At 36.6% G+C, this 20370-nt stretch overlaps 1 protein-coding gene across 7 annotated transcripts in view; it reads right to left on the bottom strand.

Moving 5' to 3' along the window:
• The window catches only part of LOC136033840 (E3 SUMO-protein ligase PIAS2-like), a 48545-nt gene that overhangs the window by 23520 nt on the left and 4655 nt on the right, over positions 1–20370 (bottom strand). For 4 of the 7 annotated variants that reach the window (XM_065714791.1, XM_065714792.1, XM_065714794.1 and 1 more), the window contains exon 2: positions 7063–7907. In XM_065714791.1, coding sequence (XP_065570863.1) covers positions 7063–7907 — 845 coding nt within the window. Of the gene's footprint in view, positions 1–7062; positions 7908–11448; positions 11726–20370 lie in introns of all 7 variants that reach the window. The other 3 variants (XM_065714788.1, XM_065714789.1, XM_065714790.1) reach the window with 1 other exon arrangement.

Here is a 20370-nt window from a genome sequence, read left to right on the forward strand (position 1 = left end):
CAAAGCACATTAAAGTTTAGTTGGCAGAAAAAAAATTTAGTGAAAGAAAGAGGTTACTAAAATCCAGTTAGCTGAAAAAAAAACTTGGCAAAGAAAAGTTTTATTAAAATTTAGTTAGCGAAAAAAATATTGTCTTTGAAATTAGTCAAGAATTCTTTTTTACACGGGATTAAAGTCTAAACACGCATTTGACTATCTGTACAATGGTGATGTTTAAATAGCATTCAGCCATCGTGATTCAGGTTAGGTTCTATTTCCTATGGTACCGTCAGAAATAGCAGCCCTTATTACTACTGATAACAAAATACATTTTAGGGTTAAGTTGAAACTGGGAGTTACGGATGGAGATTTCAAAACGGTTGGAAGAAAAGTTTTTTTTCCGTTTACAGGTCCTCTTCATGGGCCAACCAGTATCTTTCAACTTTCCGGGCACTAGGGTTATCCTGGTTAAAGGACTTTTTTCTCAGTCTCCAGCTCAGCAGTATATTTTTACATTGTTTTTATAAGTAGTGTTTTTTTTATGTCTTATTTCTTTATTTTTTTTCGCAAGGCAAAGTCGTTATTTTATAGAAGTGCTTAATATTGCACTATTTTTTTTAACCCCGCCGCCGCACGGTCTGGGCCAAGCTCCCACGCGCCGCAGCGGGCGCCATGCCTCCCGACCATTACAGCGGCTACTCTGGCCCCCAGGGAGGAGGCAACCTCGAGTGCTTTTTTTAATGTCTATTTTACGTTTTTGATTACTCCCTTTGTAAATATGTTTCAGTACTTACGTAAATATGCTTTAAATATGTAGAGTATGTATATATATGTTAAAGAAAACATGTATTTTTTTTGTCTTTTGGTATTCGACAGATTGAGGTTAAGTTATTTGTATTTTGACAGCGAGATGAGCAATGTGTATCAATTTAAAACTTCATTCAGATCTTTTCTTTGCGGACCATCAATGTCTAGCAAAACGACACTTTTAACAAAATAATTCAAATAGTAATAAAATGTTGTGGTAAGAATCCTATGATAAAATAAAGACTATTGCACCAGACATAAAATCCGTAAAGGACTTGGCGTGATTAATATTATTGAACCAAACTTGTGGTTGATTATTGATGATTTAGTTGAATCCATTGAAAAATAGTCTACGGATATAACTTTCAAGACGATGGGAAAAGAATCTTATTCATTTTAGGGAATCCCACACTCCCATCCTGTTTTTTTTTGTATATTAGGGTCTCCTTGGCCATGAACTTGCGGATGTAAGTTTCAAGGTGTTAAGACAAAATTTATTTTGCACTTTTTCGGCCCCAATTTTTGGACAAAGCTACATTGTATTTTGTGCATTTGGACCTCCTTGGCCCAAACAGTTAAGGATATAAGTTTCAAGCCAATCAGGGGAAAAAGTTTTTGGCAGTTTTTTAGCCCCATCTTTGGAGACCCGAGCTTCCCAACTAACTTTTTTCGAACGTTGGGGTTCTCTTCGCGCAATGACTTACACTTTTAAGTTTCATTCCATTCAAAACACAATGGTTTTTGGCCGCTTTTCAGACACATTTTAAGGTAAACCAATATTGGTTAATTTTTCTTATTTCTTTTTTTGTATGTTGAAGTCACATCGACCAGAGGTCTTCCAGCTACAAGTTCTAAGCCAATCAAAAATAAATTGTGACCATTTTCTCAGCTTGTTGTCGGGGCCGTGTCCTAGCCTAATTTTGTGTACATTACATTTTCCTTACCTCATGACGTTACGGATATTAGTTTCAAACCACTCGGGAAAAGTTTTTGGCCTTTCTTAAGGCGCCTGTACTCTCAAAATAGTACTTTTTAATTTAATTTAAGGCCCTTAGACTCAAAATAATCAGAGAAAATAAAATTTGAGTCTATTCTTACAACCCCTCCATTCTCCCTTCATCTCAAACAAAACGTCAGGTCCTCTTGGTCCAAGGAACGGTACCTGACAGTTTTGATCCAATCATACAGCGAATATCAAGCTCGCTTGCCTTCACCCTATAAAGACTATAAAAACTTATATAATAATGTGTAGTTTGCATATTCTATAGCTCCTGCTCCTGAGGCTACGTATGTTATGTCAGACGTATGTGTAAATTAATTGGACTCTTAAACAATTTTGTAAAGAATGTATTTCGGGAAATATTGTTCTGACGCTGTAGAGTGTTTTTAGCGTGACCAAGGGCCAAAAAAAGGTTTGTTCACTCAAAAAAAAAAGATTTGTTCACTGGTATCCAAGAGTCAATGCTCTAACTCACCCGGGTCACTGCAACGTCGAGAATAAGTTCCCCAGTTTTTCTGTTTGTCTCTACTTTTTGCTTGATACAAAACCTAGTTCGTGTGCCTTTATCAAGTAAGGAATCCCCAACACTGCTGTTATTGGCGAATTAATAAAAATAGAACAAAGCTGTTTTTTGTGATTCGGAAGAAAAATGACTAGCCAGTTTTCCTTTTTACGCCTTTCATTTACTCTCCATTTTGTGTCATTGTCGCAGACCAACTTCCACCAAACTTTTTCGAATTGGTTGCTCATGGAATCAAACAGTTCGTGGTAACGAACTGTAGTAAGGAGCGACCCGGCTCAATAGTAACCAAAACTCTAAAAAATTGAATTTTGATATCAATAGCTACATCAAAACAATCGCATTTTAATGCTGATTTTAAATATATAAGTTTCATCAAGTTTAGTCTTACTTATCAAAAGTTACGAGCCTGAGAAAATTTGCCTTATTTAGGAAAATAGGGGGAAACACCCCCTTAAAGTCGTAGGATATTAACGAAAATGACACCATCAGATTCAGCGTATCAGAAAACCCTGCTGTAGAAATTTTAAGCTCCTATCTACAAAAATGTGGAATTTTGTATTTTTGCCAGAAGACAAATTACGGGCGCGTGTTTATTTGTTTGTTTGTTTTTCTTTTCCCCATGGGTCACCGTATCGACCAAGTGGTCCTAGAATGTCGCAAGAGGGCTCATTCTAACGGAAATGAAAAGTTCTAGTGCCCTTTTCAAGTGACCAAAAACATTGGAGGGCATCTAGCCCCCCTACCACGCTCATTTTTTTCCCAAGTCAACGGATCAAAATTTTGAGATAGCCATATTGTTCACCATAGTCGAAAACCATAATAACTATGTCTTTGGGGATGACTTGCTCCCCCACAATCCCTGGGGGAGGGGCTGCAAGTTACAAACTTTGACCAGTGTTTACATATAGTAATGGTTATTGGGAAGTGTACAAACGTTTTCAGGGGGATTTTATTTTGTTTGGGGGTAGGGCTGAGGAGAGGGGGCTGTGTTGGAGGATCTTTCCTCGGAGGAATCTGTCATGGGGGAAGAAAAATTCAATGACAAGGGCGCAGGATTCTCTAGCATTACTATAAGAAAACAATGAAAAATAAACATGAAAACGTTTTTTCAAATGAAAGGTAGAAGTAGCATTGAAACTTAAAACGAACAGAGATTATTACGCATATGAGGGGTTCTAAAAATACTTTAGCATAAAGAGCGAGGTATTTAGGAGGAGATAAATACCTTGCTCTTTATGCTAAAGTATTTTTAGTAATTTCAACTATTTATTCTACGGCCTTTCTGATTCAGGGGTCATTCATAAAGAATTGGGACAAAACTTACGATTTAGTGTAAAGAGCAAGGTATTAACGAGGGTACAAACCCCCTCGTATACATAATAAAAATATAAGGTTATGAAAGTTTGTTACGTAAGTTACGTATATTTTTTACTAATAAAAACGTTCGCTAAAAATTGAAAGTTCTAGTTGCCTTTTTAAGTAGCCAAAAAATTGGAGGGCAACTAGGCCTCCTTCTCCACCCCTTATTTCTCAAAATCGTCTGATCAAAACTAACAGAAAGCGATTTAGTCAAAAAAAAAATTAATATACAAATTTCATTTTAATAATTTATGTGCGGAGAGCCAAGACCAAACATGCATTAATTCAAAAACATTCAGAAATTAAATAAAAAAAAACTGATTTTTTTAAGCTGAAAGTAAGGAGCGACATTAAAACTTAAAACGAACAGAAATTGCTCCGTATATGAAATGAGTTGTCCCCTCCGCAATCCCTCGCTCTTTACGCTAAAGTTTGACTCTTTGCCACAATTCTACTTTTTAAAACAATTAAAAGCTTTAGCGTAAAGAGCGAGGGATTGCGGAGGGGAAAAGTCATTTCATATACGGAGCAATTTCTGTTCGTTTTAAGTTTTAATGTCGCTCCTTACTTTCAGCTAAAAAATCAGTTTTTTTTTATTTAATCACTAGCGAAAAGGAACCACAGGAAGCAGAAGGCAGCGTCTTTCTCAATATTATACTCTAATACCAGGTAATCCTCATACCATCCTTTTATATTTATCCTTTTTTTGTTTCATTTTTTATATTGAAGGATAAAAAGGGAGACGCTCAGCTTTGGTAGATTAAGACCATATGAAATAAGCTACTTTTTTTGGTTTTCGCTAGAGATTGGCTTCCTTATTCCTGGACCTTTGCGAATTACACTTTCAAAATCGTCACAACAACTTTCGACAGCTCCACTAATTGTTGAAATATTAAGAATTTCGCCAGTGAAACTGACAGCTAACTTTTTACATAGCTAAAACACAGAAGATGATGTAGATAGTGTTTCCACCAAGATATCTCTTCCATTCAACGTAACATTTTTCCAGACAGTTTTAACAATTTCATTAGAGCCAACCACTAACGATTTAAGTATTCGAGCTTGGTAAAACGTGTAAGAAATACCTTGCTGGGTCTTTGATCGGAAATGTTTTGCCCTATATCTGACTCCTTCTGATGATATGTCTTAATCAATGAAGTGACATCAAAATTACCATTTTGAGCCGGAGGCGCACATTTGGAACCATTTCTTACTCAATTTCTGTTGGTTAGAAGTTTTAATGTTAATCATTACTTTCGTCCCAGGCAAAAATTTATCCCCCGACTTGAATGAGCTATCCCAGAGCTTTCAAAACCACTCCCATCGTAGGGGTGAAAATTATGGGTACATAGCCAAGTGTTGTTTGTCCTTCTCAAGCGTTGTATGCCTCTCAAACTCGTATTGCAATCGAGTTTTTCTTTTTCACTATTAGTTTTCTATTGTTTTGAAATCTCTTGCCTTCTTTTCCACTCGCAGTTCAAGTTCGAACGAAACATCCATGTGCGTAACCTTGGCGCCACCCCAACAGCTAGTAAACGACAAAATAAAACGACTATATTCTATTTACATGCAAATTCAGTTTTCCGTATCTAAAACTGAAACTAAGCAAGGCAAAAACAACCATTTTTTAATGAGAAGTCTGAAAATCCCAATAAGGAAGAAGAAATACAACGAGGACTGTTTCTGACTGAATTGAGCTCCTGGGAACTGGATAAGCCCAAAATAAACGGTTTAAGGGATTTGACAAAAAGTATGGGCTAGATCTGAACGACCAGAAAAAAACAAATCATACGCGAGCATAAGCAGGCTTTCAAGGCATGAGCAACTACCAGTCCGCTCCCTTTAAACCTGGTTTCATTTAAACGACTCTATTGAAAAATTAGAAAATTAAATGAAACGATAAAATAAAACGACTCTATTCTATTTACGAGTGAATTCGAAATTTAATATCTACAATTGAAGCTGAGTTTTATCAAAATTAGCCATTTTTTTAGCTAAAAGTTTGAAAATGCAAAAGTGTTTTCAGGAGAAGGAAATACAACTTAACATTGACCGCCTGGGACCTCAATGAGGTCAACCCCCCCCCCCCTTCGAGCCATCCCTAGAGGGACGTCACCCCAAGTCAAAGCTAGTGTGTTGACTGATAAGATGCCTTTTTCATTTACGATATAGTGTATAGCTTAGTGAAAGCTCGATACAGCATTCAGTCACCTACAGACAATAGAGTGTAAGAAACTTCAGATCCATCTTACTTTATTTAGAATATCAGCCCTAAATGTTTTCTAAGATATGTCAAAATATTGAAGATTCTTTTCATAGTCACATGTAACCCTAATCGAAAGCAAACCTGCCTAACTTGCTCACTTGCGACCTATGGACGCAACTAGAGATCCTAAGGATTTTTATAAATAGCTCTTACTAATGACCAGATTTGTTAAGACAAATACAACAAGTAGAGTAGAATTTCAGTGAACTAAAAAAGAAATGAAATGACAAACGAAACTCTGCACTCAAAAATTACTATTAGCCTACTATTATTTAATGTTATAATTTAAGTATAAAATTTCAAACTCATCCAACTATAAAATACAGTAAGCCAGGCACGAACGAAATAGTTTATTTTTATTCTTGGGGGGTGGGATAATTTCAAAATTGATATTTTGAATAAGAATTATCCGGAAATTCAAGAAAACAAGTATTTTATGAAAGGGGTGGCCAAATTCCTAAAGTGCCATGAGTGACCCCTTTTAGTCATATCTAACACCTCATTCAACAAAACTAGTATCATCTACAAATAATAAAAGAGACCATCTCGACCCATCTCGAATTTTCGACCATCTCAAAATTTCATTAAACTTGCCAATGTTCAGGATAACACCTACAAGTGCTTGGCACAAGTGTCTAATATTAGTATTTTACTTTAAATTGGAACTTTAGAAAAAAAACTAATTTTACAGTATAATGGTCAATAAGATACGCTTTAAATAACTAGCTACCAAAAATGAAACTTTTTTTCGTTTGTAAAAGCTCCTACGGATATAGATGGGACAAGAGTCTAATTTTAAGTTGTGAAACTTAATAATAATACGTTTGCTTAACTAAGTTAATAAAAAGAGCAAATGAATAAGAACTCAGAATTCCACTGAAACATCACTTCACTGGCTTTCAAGAGCTCAATCAAAAAAGAGCGAAGGATCCTGAACTTGAAGGTCCCACCCCAGAATAAAAAAAAAAATGTACAAATACGCACTTTTTTTTAGACTTTCAGTCTTAGTTTAACCGTAGCTTCGGAAAAAAGGGATTTACTTTCATACTGAGACAAATTTCGAGCTCAAGCTAAAATAGTATAGCAAAGGAATACATTAGTCAGTGAAAAGAAAAGAGTGAAAGTTACCTTTAATTTATCCTTTATCAGACCCTTTGTATAGTCTATAGGCCATGGGCCTTTTTTCTGCATTCTTTGCAAAAGATCTTGCGAACTTAATTTTCTTACAATATAAGCAGCTACAACATAATTTTTATACATTTCCGGAGTCCAAGAAACAGTAATAGAATTAGATCCTATGGGAGATAAATTGCAGTAAGGTGAAATATCAACAGGCCTTGGTGGTCGCTTTGGCTCAACACCAGGTTTATTAGTTGGAATTGGGTTAGGAAGTTGAACTGCTTTTCCATTCACTTTTACGCCAGTATTGCTGGGAAAACAGTCATCTTGTTCACTTGTAGTTTCAAATAATGCAAATCGAATTTGTATTTGGACAGGATAAGAATCGCTTTTTCTTAAATCTCGATTTGAAACAATTTCAGTAGCTTGTTGTGGTGTGAGACGGAATTGAACCAGTCCTTCTTGAAAACGATCGACAGAAGATGGAACAAGACCACTTGGTTTGATCAGTTCAGCCAAGACATCATAAAACGGAAGCTTTTTTAGTTTTACGTCAGTCTGAGTTAGAAATTCACTGGCTGCAGATTGACCACCATGCGATTGAGTTTTACTATATGTGTTTTGTCCTCCTAATGCCGAAGTTTCGAGGTTTCGTGCTTTATAAAGTTCTTTTATTTTAGCATTAATTGCAGGATTTTTCATCTTTATTAAATCAAGGGCTCTTTGCTGCAAATCCTGTTTTCTTCCGGCACTACTTTTACCCCCAAAACTTAATAGCATAGTAAGTTCCGACACACGAAATGCTAAGACCATAGACCGCAGCTCCTGATCGGACATCTTTGATGATAATGTATCTGAAAAGGAAAAATGATTTTTTCTTATGCATTTATTGTCTATTAAATGGAGGACAACTTTAAGAAGCCCAACATAACCAGAAGCTCATTAAAACATTCGATTATTTTTTTTGTATAAATTATAATGCTGAAATCAAGACGTCGAAGCATTTACACAGAGGATTAAAAGAAGTACATAATGAGCCACACCTCTTTTGTCCCAAATAATTTTATTGACTCAGTTTTGTCTTTTCTGAAGGATAATCCCTGGAAATAAGAATCAATCCATTTTTAAATTGGACATATTCATTTGAGCATTGATTCAGAGTTTATGATTTTAAACCTTTTATTTTTGGATTTAAACCATACATTAGCAGGCAAGTGATTATAGTTTCGTCGCAGAGTATTTACTGAAAATAACGAATTCAGTTACTTTGTAAAGATTATTTTGAAACTAACTTAATTGGATGTTAGCTGTTTGACAGCATAGTTAATAATAAACTGATTTGATTTTGGCTTATTGTCTATATTTGTTGGCTATACCATTATGACGGAATATGTATATTCGTCGGTGTTGAATTTCGTGCAATCTAATCTTAAAGAAGGAGTAAGTGGCGAAGTTATTGCTAACCGTGCTGTTGGTTTTTTCGATGAGAAGTCTATTATGGCGGCTAAAATAGAACTTTGCTTTCGTGTTTACGAGGGTGAACGTGTGCAAAGACGCCAAGGCGATCAAGCTAATTACCGTCACATTAAGGACATGATGAAAATATTCCGGAAATGCGATACCGAAAACTTGTCTTTGCCTACATACGTGATCATTTTACCTACCAAGGTTCCTGTTATTCCTGCTGTGGCTTATTCTAGCTTCGCCTCAAAGCTTGTAAGCATTGATTCGGAACTTAAACAAATTCGTGGGAAAATTTCGTCGTATAATCTTAAATCCTCCCCCTCTTAGTAGCCCTGGCCCTCAGTCATTGAATCATGATCAGACGACCGTTGTTATTTCAAAAGTCCCATCACAAGTAAATGATCCTGCCAAGCGTCGCGAGATAATAGACTCACTCCAGGTCATGAATGCATTCATAGCATCAAGCCCTCTGGCGATTAGCTGGTGGTACCAACTGACAAGATTGCTCCAAGGGACTTTTGTTGTGCTGTTCCGTCTGTAATGAGAGACTATGACGTCAAAGTAAAAGAAACAAAATATATTGGAATCATTAAAGGTATACGACCAATTTTGATGAGGGGATGCTAATTGATTGCAGTAATATTACTCATACGAAACAAATAGGCAATTCGTTGGCTGTTAAGAGTGTTTTTTGAAAACGATGTTGCGCTCGCAAATGCACTTCGACTTGGTATAAAGATTGGGTACGAGATATATCGAGTTTACGAATTCCAACACCCACCCAAATACTGTTATATTTGCCAATCACCAAATCACTTAAAATCAAATTGTGATAAAGAAAAACGCTGCTCCCGTTGCGCAGGGCAACATGAATCATCGCCTGATTCTCCGTGCCAGGCTACACCAAAGTGTGCAAACTGTCAAGGCAATCATGTGTCATTTTCATTGAAATGCGGAATTCTTCGTGAACTGCTGTCGAAACGGTCATCTTTTACAAGAAAATGAGTGCTATGACTAACTTCACCATATGCTCGTTCAATATTAACGGTACAAAAGATAAAGACGTTTCTTTACATGAGCAAATTTTGATGTTTTATTCCTCCAGGAACATCTCGTACCTTTAGTAAGCTTAAACTCCCTACGGAGAAGTAACGAACTCTTAGTTTTATCTAAAAGTGCACGCAAAACCTCTGGCAGACCATCAGGTGTCCTAGCTTGTTTAATAAAAAATACTCTATTTTCACCACCCCCTTTATGTCAACACAAGAGTGATTGTTATATTACTATTCATCTTGCCAACCTTGTCCTCATTAATGTTTATCTCCCCTGCGACCAGAAATCCCTCCGAAGTTTAACAAAATTTACAAAATCTTGAACATTCAAAATCTTCTGAATGGCATTGAGAGTAATCGACTGGACTGGTTATTAATCGGTGATATGAACTGTAATATTAATTCTTCATCAGTGCGTACTGAGCTTCTTTTACATTCACTACCGAATAGTTACAAAATTTTGAAGAAAGATTCCTCCCATTCCTATATCCCTAGTAGTGGCTCACTTTTGGACATTGACTATAGTATCGTTTCTTCTGGTCTCATCTGTGGCAAAGTCCACGCTGATCAGGATGAACGTGATTATGACCATCTCCCCCATATCTCACTGTTACCCTTAATGCTACTGCTGAGAAGAACCTTCGTCCTAATTCTAGAAAGTGGATTTCTAAATGAGAATGGAACAAAGCTAACTGGCCTCTTTATTTATCTACGCTTGTTAGCCTTCTATCAGCGATTAAAGTCCCTTTTAATCTGTTGTGTACAAGCGTTGGGTCCCCACAAGCTAGAATTCAGCTTAATATTTATTATAGCCGCATTGTATTGTGCTTAAAGAGGTCTGAAGAGGTAGCTGTTCCCCTATGTTGCTTTCAAGCCCAGACAAAAAGTTCAATTTGGAAGAATGACCCAGAGTTCAAAACTATAAAAAATCGGGCTAAATTATGGCTAAAATATGGATAGCTTGCGGCCGCCCCTTAAGAGGTAATGTTCTCGATATTAAGCAAAAAACAAAGCTTGATTTTAAACGCTATATTCGAAGAGTTAGGTATAATGGTGCCGAATTTCCAAAGACTCCTAGCCAGTGGAAAAAAGTGATTAATGTCGCGTAGTTCAATAGATCACCTACGGCCGACCGACTCCCTAATGTATCATGGATCAATACATTAGTCTTAATGCATTATCATTATACATTATATTACATTATACATTACATTATATTACATTATACATACATTATACATACATTATACATTAGCCTGCTTTTCAGACAACACTAGATGACACAATCTATATTTGTGTGGAGTTTGAAGTAAATAATATGAAAAAAACTTCGTTTTCTTGAAGAGTTAAAGAGGCTGCGTCCCAAAGTCGAACCTTAAAACGTACAGGAATTAGGAGAGGCAGTTGGGTGGCTGCCGCCCCCCAACCCCCCCGCTTTTAAAGACTCTTTTGCACAGGTTTTTTGTTGTACAGGTTGTTTTTGTACAGGTGTTTGTTTCATATTATTACTTTTAAAATTGTTCTTGCAGTTTTGAAGACTTCTACGGAGTGGAAGGTGGAGGTTACTAACATTGGTGCTTCGTTACTCACAGAAAATTATGATGTGCTCGAGTTGATTTCACTATCTCCAAATCGGAAAACCTGGGCATGCTTTTATGGTTCTTACTGTCTCTTGTACAATTGTTATTTTGCGATCGCAATGACGCTTTAAATTGTTCAAAGGAACAAAAAGCACGCAAAAAATCTGGCCAGTGGCAAATGGTTTACAGGTTATAGCCTTTTCTTCTGTGCCAAACAAAAAGAGTATACGTGCACTAATTATTTTGACCTAAGCGAAACATTTTACATTTTAACATATATACATTTTAAATGGACTCACTTCCATGATAATGAGCTTTCACTGACTGGAGATTCTTTGCTCGAAAACATTCATCTAATGCCAATTTTTGAGACTTGCGCATGCGAGCTTTTGTTTTGTTACGCTCCTTTGCCATCTCATTTATTTGAAAGCGGCTCTTTACATACTCCTTGATTCGGTCCTTATTTTCCTGGTAGTATTTCCTTCTTATCTCGCTAATTTCTTGTTTTTTCTCATCATACTTACTTTTCCTTTTCTGCTTTAGTTGCCAAGCTTTGCTTGGCATTGTAGAAAAGACCTGGTGAGGCAAGAGAAAGATTAATTATGATAGATAGCCTAGTCTGGTACTTAGCTTCGGAAATCTAATCTTCTGCTCTAGAAGATATCTCTTTCCTAACTTGGCCCAAGTTCAGCTGATACAATTCTATCCAGATAGGTGAGGCAAGAGAAAGATTAATTATGATAGATACAACTCTATCCATATAAATTGTGAATTTTCTCTCAAAAAAGGACAGATGGCGTTTAGGAAGTTCATTTATGATATGCTAGATGGCGTCTGCGTTCAGTTTGGAAAACATTTCCAATCAAGGAGATTTTCCAATTACATAATTTAATTTCTGGAATTGAGCTGGATTTTTATGATGCTTGCAGTCATTCTCGCCGTGCCGAGCTGATTATTTTGATGTACTTAAATGTTGATATTCGTAACTTTTAAGAATTTCAAAAATTAACATGGGCTCTTATGGGGAAATGGGTTTTTCTAAGCTAGAAAATCGGGGGGTTAAGATTTTCCGACGAAACTTTCCAGGAAAATTACTCGGAGAATTCCCCGTCGAATGAGTCTTCGTACACCCAGATCCGATGTCGGCTGTGACCTGTAGGCGTGGCAAAAAAAACAAAAGGAGAACATGAACATTAAGTGATTATGCGTGGTTTCTGGAAAACAGGGAAGGAGTTATCGGATCGAGCTGAAATTTCGCGGATAAGCTCCTGGGCCCTAGGGGACCTTAACTTGTGAATTTCAACCCGATCGGACAACGTTAAAGGGGGGGGGGGGTTCGGGGTCGAAACTTTCGGCCAGATTTTCCCCATGAAGGAAAAGTCGGAGGGAGATGAAATTTTGCAAGTTTCTTAGTTGGAGCTCGGGCTACGAAATGCATCCCTCCCCATCTCTCTGCGACCACTGGAACCGAAGATCGCTTAACATTGTCGTGGTTCGCCTGTTTAAAGAGGCACGAGTGTGCCTCCTTGAGGTAGCAGTCACTGTGCACTGAATTAAGCACTGGACTATCAACAAAGTTGGGTTCAGAATAAAAGAGAGGCATCATCAGTTTAAATTTGGTTTCATGCGGATAAAATCTCAGTAAAATATTGTTCAGGTTAAATCACCTAAAATAGTGTTTTTGCCCTTTTAGACCTTGCTTAGGGTGGAAATGAGGTACCAGATAAGATAATTTTTTGATCCCAATGTCATTTTCAGTTTCCCAGGACTTGACTAAATGAGGAACGACCATTCAATCCCAAAAATATCATAAATTCTTGTTCTCTTGAAAGTACCCTGGAAATAATCGTTTTTCACTAACAAATAATGTCTCTGAACTTTATTGCTCATATATGTCATTTTGACGGCAATTTTTTGCTGTCTTTATTGTTTTTCATACCCTCTCAGACATAACATCTTGGAATAAACTGTATTTTGGGAATCTGTGTGTCTGATAAGTGTATTTTTGATCATGTTGACCTGTGTTCTGTTTTATCTTGTATTGATAAGTGTAATTTTGAAATGTGTAACTTTATAAACGTGAAATAACACAGAAATGTGTAATTTTGCTTATGCATCATCAGGGGTGGAGGGTAAATTTAAAACCCAACCTTTTTTTAGGGCAACGCCAAAAGCATTTGCAAAACCCTCCTCCCCTGGGTCACATTTAATAATGTGTTCACATTTATGGAACCACATTCAAATTTAGGCTATCATGAATGTTATTGAACAAACATATAAATTCATTAAATTTGTCTTCTCTAACACTAGAATAATAATAATAATAATAACAATAATAATAATAATAATAATAAATATGGTACTCACACTAAAACATACAAGACAATACAAAATGATCACTTTTAATCTATAAAGGACACAAATCCATTACTATCCATGACAACTTGATGCTCAACTATAACATGGTCTAAAGTAGATGAGTTCATTCTAATCCAAAACCCTTTAAACACAAAAGAAAGAAAACAAGTAATGGCAAGTACATGCCTCTTCTGAAGGAAAAACTACAATAAAAAAGAGCATTAAGGTTATGTCCAGGGGAATATTTAACAGGGACTCTAAAAAATCCTGAAGATTGCTCTAAACAATCATAAATACTCACTTAACTTCTTTTTTTTTTATTTACTGCTTCACTTTAGCCCCTTCAGCCTAAAGGATAAATTTCAGCCCACTTAAACATTCTCTTTTATATTTTACAATAGCAAACAGCAAATACTACCCCTTTTTAATAGGGGATGTTGCTCAAGGGGCAAGGAAGAGAACAGTGCTATTAAACAATTTAATAGGGTTATATAAAGGGGGCTCTACATTTATCCTACAGGGTTGGGCAGGACAGAAAAAGTAAAGCAATGTACCTTTACTAACAACACATGTAAGCATTTATGACTGTTTTAAAGGAGTTCTCAGAATTTTAAAGATTTTCTTCGAATATACTCTAGGTCTTAGCCTTTACCAAATGGGAGTAGGAGTGTTTGATCCTATAATCAACACTCTTTCCAAATATAATAATTACCACCACAGCAATGTACCTTATCCCCAGCCCTCAAAGATATAGTTCTAGATAATATATTATGTTATTATGCATTGTTTTTCATTGCACGAACTGTTGTATTTTGTGAATAATCGGAATCAGTTGGATAAACATATGATTTAAAATTTGAAAAAAACGGAAGGAAACACAGAAGTATAATGAATAAAAATTTCTTGCATATTATTAAGTAAGAATGTTGGTAAAATTTAAAGTTTTTCTGTGACTTGGCTTAATAGATTGTGAACATACCACTTGATGGATCTCTTAACTCTTTCCAAATACATGCCCAACTTATCAGTTTTGTTTGCAAGATTACAAATACCCTGAAAACTGTTTTAAACTAACCATAAATACTTACTTATCTTATTTCTAGAAGTGGACTGTTTCACCCCCACCACCTCTCCTTATGGATAAATGTACAGTGCACTCTAAATATTCACAATATTTTTTAGGATTTTTCTTCCAGCTGATAGACTAGCATTCAACATAGAATAATAAAGGAAAAAGTCATGCTACCATACTACAGATATATTATTTTTATGAGCATAAAGTGGATTGTATATTTGTCTGCATATGAGTAAAGTAAAACAAAACACTATAGGAGTGAAATAGAGGAGTATTTATGATTGTTTTGAGGGAATTTTTAAAATTGTTTTGAGGGAACTTTATAAACCCATTTTAACTTAAATTACCTTAAATTGCAGCTTGGAGCGATATAAGGATTATCCATCCTTATGATGCTCCATGAAAAAAAAAGAATTCGTTTGGTGTAGATTGTGGCTGTTAGATTAGACTCTTGTGGAGGACTCTGCAGCTTCCCAATTGTAAAGGAACTCCTGGCAGACCCATTCCCTATCAAGGTGGGACTTGAACATGTCAATTGAAGTAGCAGAAACTGTTTCTTCAGAGAGCTGGTTCCACATATTGATGATTCTTTGGCTGAAGAAGTGGCTTCTATGTCTACTCGTGGAACGCTGCATGGAGAGCTTCAAAGAATGTCCTCTAGTACCAGAATGCAAGGGCTGTGCAAAGAGACCGGGAAGGGTATTTTTAGAGAGGATTTTTTTGGTTAAAATAGTGTCACCTCTTTTCCGTCGGTATGTCAGCGTCGGCAGCTTCAAACGACGTAGTCTTTCTTCGTATGGAAATTTATTCATGTTGGTAACCATCTTAGTGGCACGACGCTGGACATCCTCAAGCAACTTCCTATCTTTTTTGAAGAAAGGGGCTGCCAATGACATTCCAACCTCCAGGCGTGGACGTACAAGCGCCTTATATAACTTCATAAGAACTCTAGGGTGTCGGCTGGAGATGGTTCTTTTTATGATACCGAGGGTTTTATTTGCAGAAGATGAAACATGGCTGCTAAACTTTAATTGGTGATCTACAATAACCCCAAGATCTCTTTCATCGGAAACAGCAGAAAGGAAGTTGTCTTGAAGGAAATACTTATGATGCTTGTTATTTTTGCCAAAATGAATTACATGGCATTTGTCAACATTGAAAGTCAGAAGCCACATGTTAGCCCATCTTTCTAGACTATCAAGATCTGTTTAAATTGATTGCTGATCAGAGGGAGTAGCCGCTTTTCCAACTAGTTTTGAGTCATCAGCGTAAAGGGTAATAAGATTTGAAAGAAGGGTGGGTAATTCGTTAACATAGAAGTTGAAAAGTTTTGGTCCAAGAATAGTGCCCTGGGGCACGCCACTTAATTCAATTCAATTTATTTATAACCCATCTACAAAAAGAGGGCGGAACGCCCTTAAGATGGAGTAATAAGAGAAAAAAAAAGGTATAAATAAATACAAATCAACACAATCAAACAATTAAATAAGTAATGCTGACCATGGGTGAGACACTATCGACATAGAAGAACGAAAATCATGAAGCCTTTTATCAATAATAGATGTAGGAGAAACTAGGCGGAATTTGTTCACTAAGTAACTATTTCTAGTCCAAGGAGGGTAACTGAGAAGGAATTTAGCATAACGAAAATATACTCTACGAACAGATAGTTTCTGAGGTTCACTAAAAAACTGCCAAACCGGACAAAGAGAAAGGAGATGAGGTACAACTAGGCTATTATAAATTTTCGCAAGATTTAGTTTATCAATATGTTTAATATTAAATGCAATTGAAGCATAAGCTATTCTCAGTTTTTTCTTCAAAAGTTCAAGGGATAAATTCACAGTTTCTTTCATATTTTTTCCAATATCCATTCCAAGGTAAACTAATTTTTGAGAAAGGGGGACATGAACATTAGCTAAAGATAAAAAAAATAGGGCCATTTGTCTCTTTAAAATTGAAAGCTACAACAGCAGTTTTATCAACATTGAAAGAAAGCCCAATATTTTTATATTCATTATAAAGCTGATTAAACGCGTTTTCACATCCACTAAAAGTACGGCTTAGATTCAAAACGTCATCTGCAAAAGTTATTAAAGACAAGTTAAATCCACGGTGAATACAACTAAAATTAACAGAATTTTGGGCATTTAAAACAGAGTTGTTAAATAAAGAATGTGAGGTAAGGCCACCTTGACGGACTCCTTTCAAAATATCAAAAAGGGAAGACCCCCCTTTAAGTTCGCCTTAAGGTGATGGTACATATACAGAAGGCACTTCACTATACAAAAATTTACCCCTCTTTTATACGCTTCAAATAAAACTTGGGAAAAAATGCAAGAGTCAAAAGCACGAGCAACATCTAAAGCACAAAGGATAATATGGGATCTACTTCTTTCTGCATCAGCAAGAACATTCATTAAAGCAAAAAGGGCATGCTCCCGGCTAATACCTTTTTGGTAACCAAACTGGTGGGGTGGGACATAACATTTAGAAACAATTTCATCCAAAATAACTGAATCAAACAATTTAAAAATAGTACAAGAAACTGTTATAGGTCGGAACGAATCACACGAAGTAAAATCCCTTTTGCCTTTTTTCGGGATAGGGGTTATTTGACCAACTGTAAATTGATAAGGAACAACTCCGTTTTCAATAGACATTTGAAAAAGTAGAGATAAATGATTAAAAAGAAGAGCACTTGCATAATCAAAATGTCTGGCAGTAATTCCATCAACTCCCGCGGAATTTCTTTTCTTTAGTTTTTGACAATAAAAAGATACATCACTTGGCTTAATTATAAATGTCGAAGGTTCGTGTTTCTTCAGACAAGCACTTAATTCTTTTTCAAATTTTGACTCAAGAGCAGGATCGGGAGAAGAAAACTCATGCTTATAATAATTTATCCACTCAGGCTCAGGAATATTATTTGCACTAATGTGTTCACAAGGGCGTTCAAATTTTTTCCAGAGATTCGAAGGGTTCTCTGCAATTTTATGAGCGTTTTTCTCAATAAGATCGACCTTATGTTTTCTTAACACTTTAGCAAAAAAACGTTTAGAACGTAGCCGCAGACCATTTATAGTCCCAGACTTAGGCCTGCCGCAATCCCTCCAAATATTCAGCCAAATTTTAGAAGACTCGCATGCAGAAATAAGGGGAGGGTTTTTTGACCAACCCTGAACTTGAGAGCCTTTCCTAATACGCTTGCACGGGACAGCTGAAGCTTCAGCACACTTTAATACATGGTTAATTTCAGCTAGATAGGTGGTAAGTCTGATGGCTATTTCTTTTTCACTAAGGCCAGAGCGCGTGCACAACAAATGAAAGGGCACCTTTATTTTATTTAATATTCTGTCACATTCAAAACGAAACATCTCGCGGTTAACTTCTTTCCAGTCTTTTATATAAAACCACTTTTTATCTGGCTGTTTAGGGGCATGAAATGAAGCATTTATTTTCAACTTTATTGGAAGGTGATCCGAATAAAAGCCTTCACAAATTACCTCGACAGTTTCACAGGGGAAAGATGCAATAAAATGATCACGGTTAGAAGTCGCTGACAGGACACCAATAAACGTGAAAGTTTCTGTTTTGTCAGCAACTGAGTAGGAAGGGGGGAGGGAATTCAGAAGGAGTTAGGTTCTTGGCGATGAACTGTCTGTTAAGTCACAATTGAAGTCTCCTGCAATCAAAACTCGAGCATTTGGACGCTTTGAGACTCCCTTCACAAAACTCGCTAGCTTTTTGCAAGCATTTATGAATTTATTCTCTGATTGCGAAGAGCAGTAATTAGTTGGCAGGTAAACGTTTATACAGATTAGGTCCGAAAATTCGGCAGCAATGAAATAGACATTTGACTCAAGGAGATTGACGGGAAATTGTGAAATAATAGCTAATCCGCCTGAAGGTCGGCCACGGCTCTTATTCATTTTCGCTGGGTGAAATAAGAGATAAGAATTCTGTGAAATGCTGCGTAAATTTTTCCTTTCATGAGACAAAAAATGTTCTTGCAGAAAAATTATTTCATTTGTACTTAAAAGTTCAGAGAGGACTAGGCCTTTGTCAACCACTTTGCCATTGATATTCCATGATAAGAGACTTAAGGCTCGAGCCATTATGCTGACTTAACTTTACTTAAAAGTCCTTGGGCGACTGGACATTTGAAGCTGTAACAGAGATGATCCTGTGATTTGCACAATGCACACTTCTTGGGCCTTTGATAAGGAGATGTTTTGGAGCTTGAATGACCATGGTCACCGCAGACTGCGCAAATAGCTTCATTTTTGCAGCTACTGGATATATGTCCGTAAGCTTGACACTTGAAACATCTTACCAGGAGGGAGAGACACTCAGCCACTTTGATCCTCTCATAATCTATGACTGGGGATTTTTTATGGCATTCATAAGATCAACTTTGGTTTCAAATTTCAATCGAAACGAGCGGGTGTTTCCAATCTGTCTTGAACTGACACATTTAGGAATCAGTGCGCAAAGTTCATCGTCATTTATATTGCTGGGGACGAATCGAGCAACACCGAGGTGAGAGGGGCTCCTGATTGTTGCAGGAAGAGATTTATCACCGTTCTGAAAGACCCCGACAAGAGTTTCTGCATCAGCCTTGCTAGCTGTAACAACTGGCCAATTATCTTTTCTGGGCTGAACTTCGACAATTTTAGAGCACTCTCTGCCACACATTTTTTGCAAAAAGTCTTTCCTCAAATCGGACTTCGTGAGGTCAGAGGGCAAATTCTTGAGTACCACTGCATATGAGGGCTTTGTTTCAGTAACTGTAGGAACATTTGAGGGGGCGGGGGGGTCCTTATTCATGAAATTGTCTAGCTTATTAAAAACTTCTGTAACTTTTCTGGTGATTATCGCAGCTATCTCACCAGGAGTTATAGGGACTTCGTCAGGTTCAACTATCACAAAGACTGGCAGTTCAACGTTACGTTGCTCACAAAGTTCAAGTACCTTTAACATTTCATTAATATTGTCTTCGGCACTTTTTTTTATTGACACTCTATTGGTGTAGTGAGCAGAAGACCACAGTATCTCCTTAGCCGTGATTATATCGTCCTTTGTAAAAAACTCGCATGCTTTACGACTTATCTCGTCACTCTTATTTCCAGCTTTTCGAGCACGATTTAAAAAGTTCAAAATCGCATTCCAAACTAATTTCTCCGACATGGCTATTGCAGATAATATGTCATTGATATATATTCAAGTTCTTAAGTCCTTGTACGAAAATCTCTTTGCTTAATAATCACTAAGTCCCAAGGGAATTTGCACTCAAATACCAAAACTATCAATTAGCCAACAAATGAAAATAATCCGATTATGAATGATGTTTCAATAAATGTCTATAGGGAAATCAGACCAGCTTGAGCTCACTGTAATAATAGGTTATATCCAAAATAAGGTGTTTACCAAGCGAACTCTCAAATAAAACTGATGAGTTGTGGGAAAAGAGAAATGAGGAGTTCCTTGCAAATCAAAAACTCTGACACTCTGTGATCTTTCAGAAAGGAAGCCCATAATCCACTGTACAACACCTTCGTTGACACCTGCAGCCCTCAATTTGATTATGAGGAATTCATGACAAACTTTGTCGAAAGCATTGGACAGATCAAGAAGAATCATGTCGACAGGAAAACCCTCATCAAGCAGTGTAGTTACTAATTCATATGTTTGGATAAGGTTAGTGTCCACAGATCTGAAACCATGTTGTGATATGGAAAGGATATTATTGACCTCAGGATGTTCAATTAGAGCTTTATTAACAAAT

This window comes from Artemia franciscana, chromosome 12 (genome assembly GCF_032884065.1).
Source record: "Artemia franciscana chromosome 12, ASM3288406v1, whole genome shotgun sequence".
Classification (NCBI taxonomy): Eukaryota; Metazoa; Arthropoda; class Branchiopoda; order Anostraca; family Artemiidae; genus Artemia; species Artemia franciscana.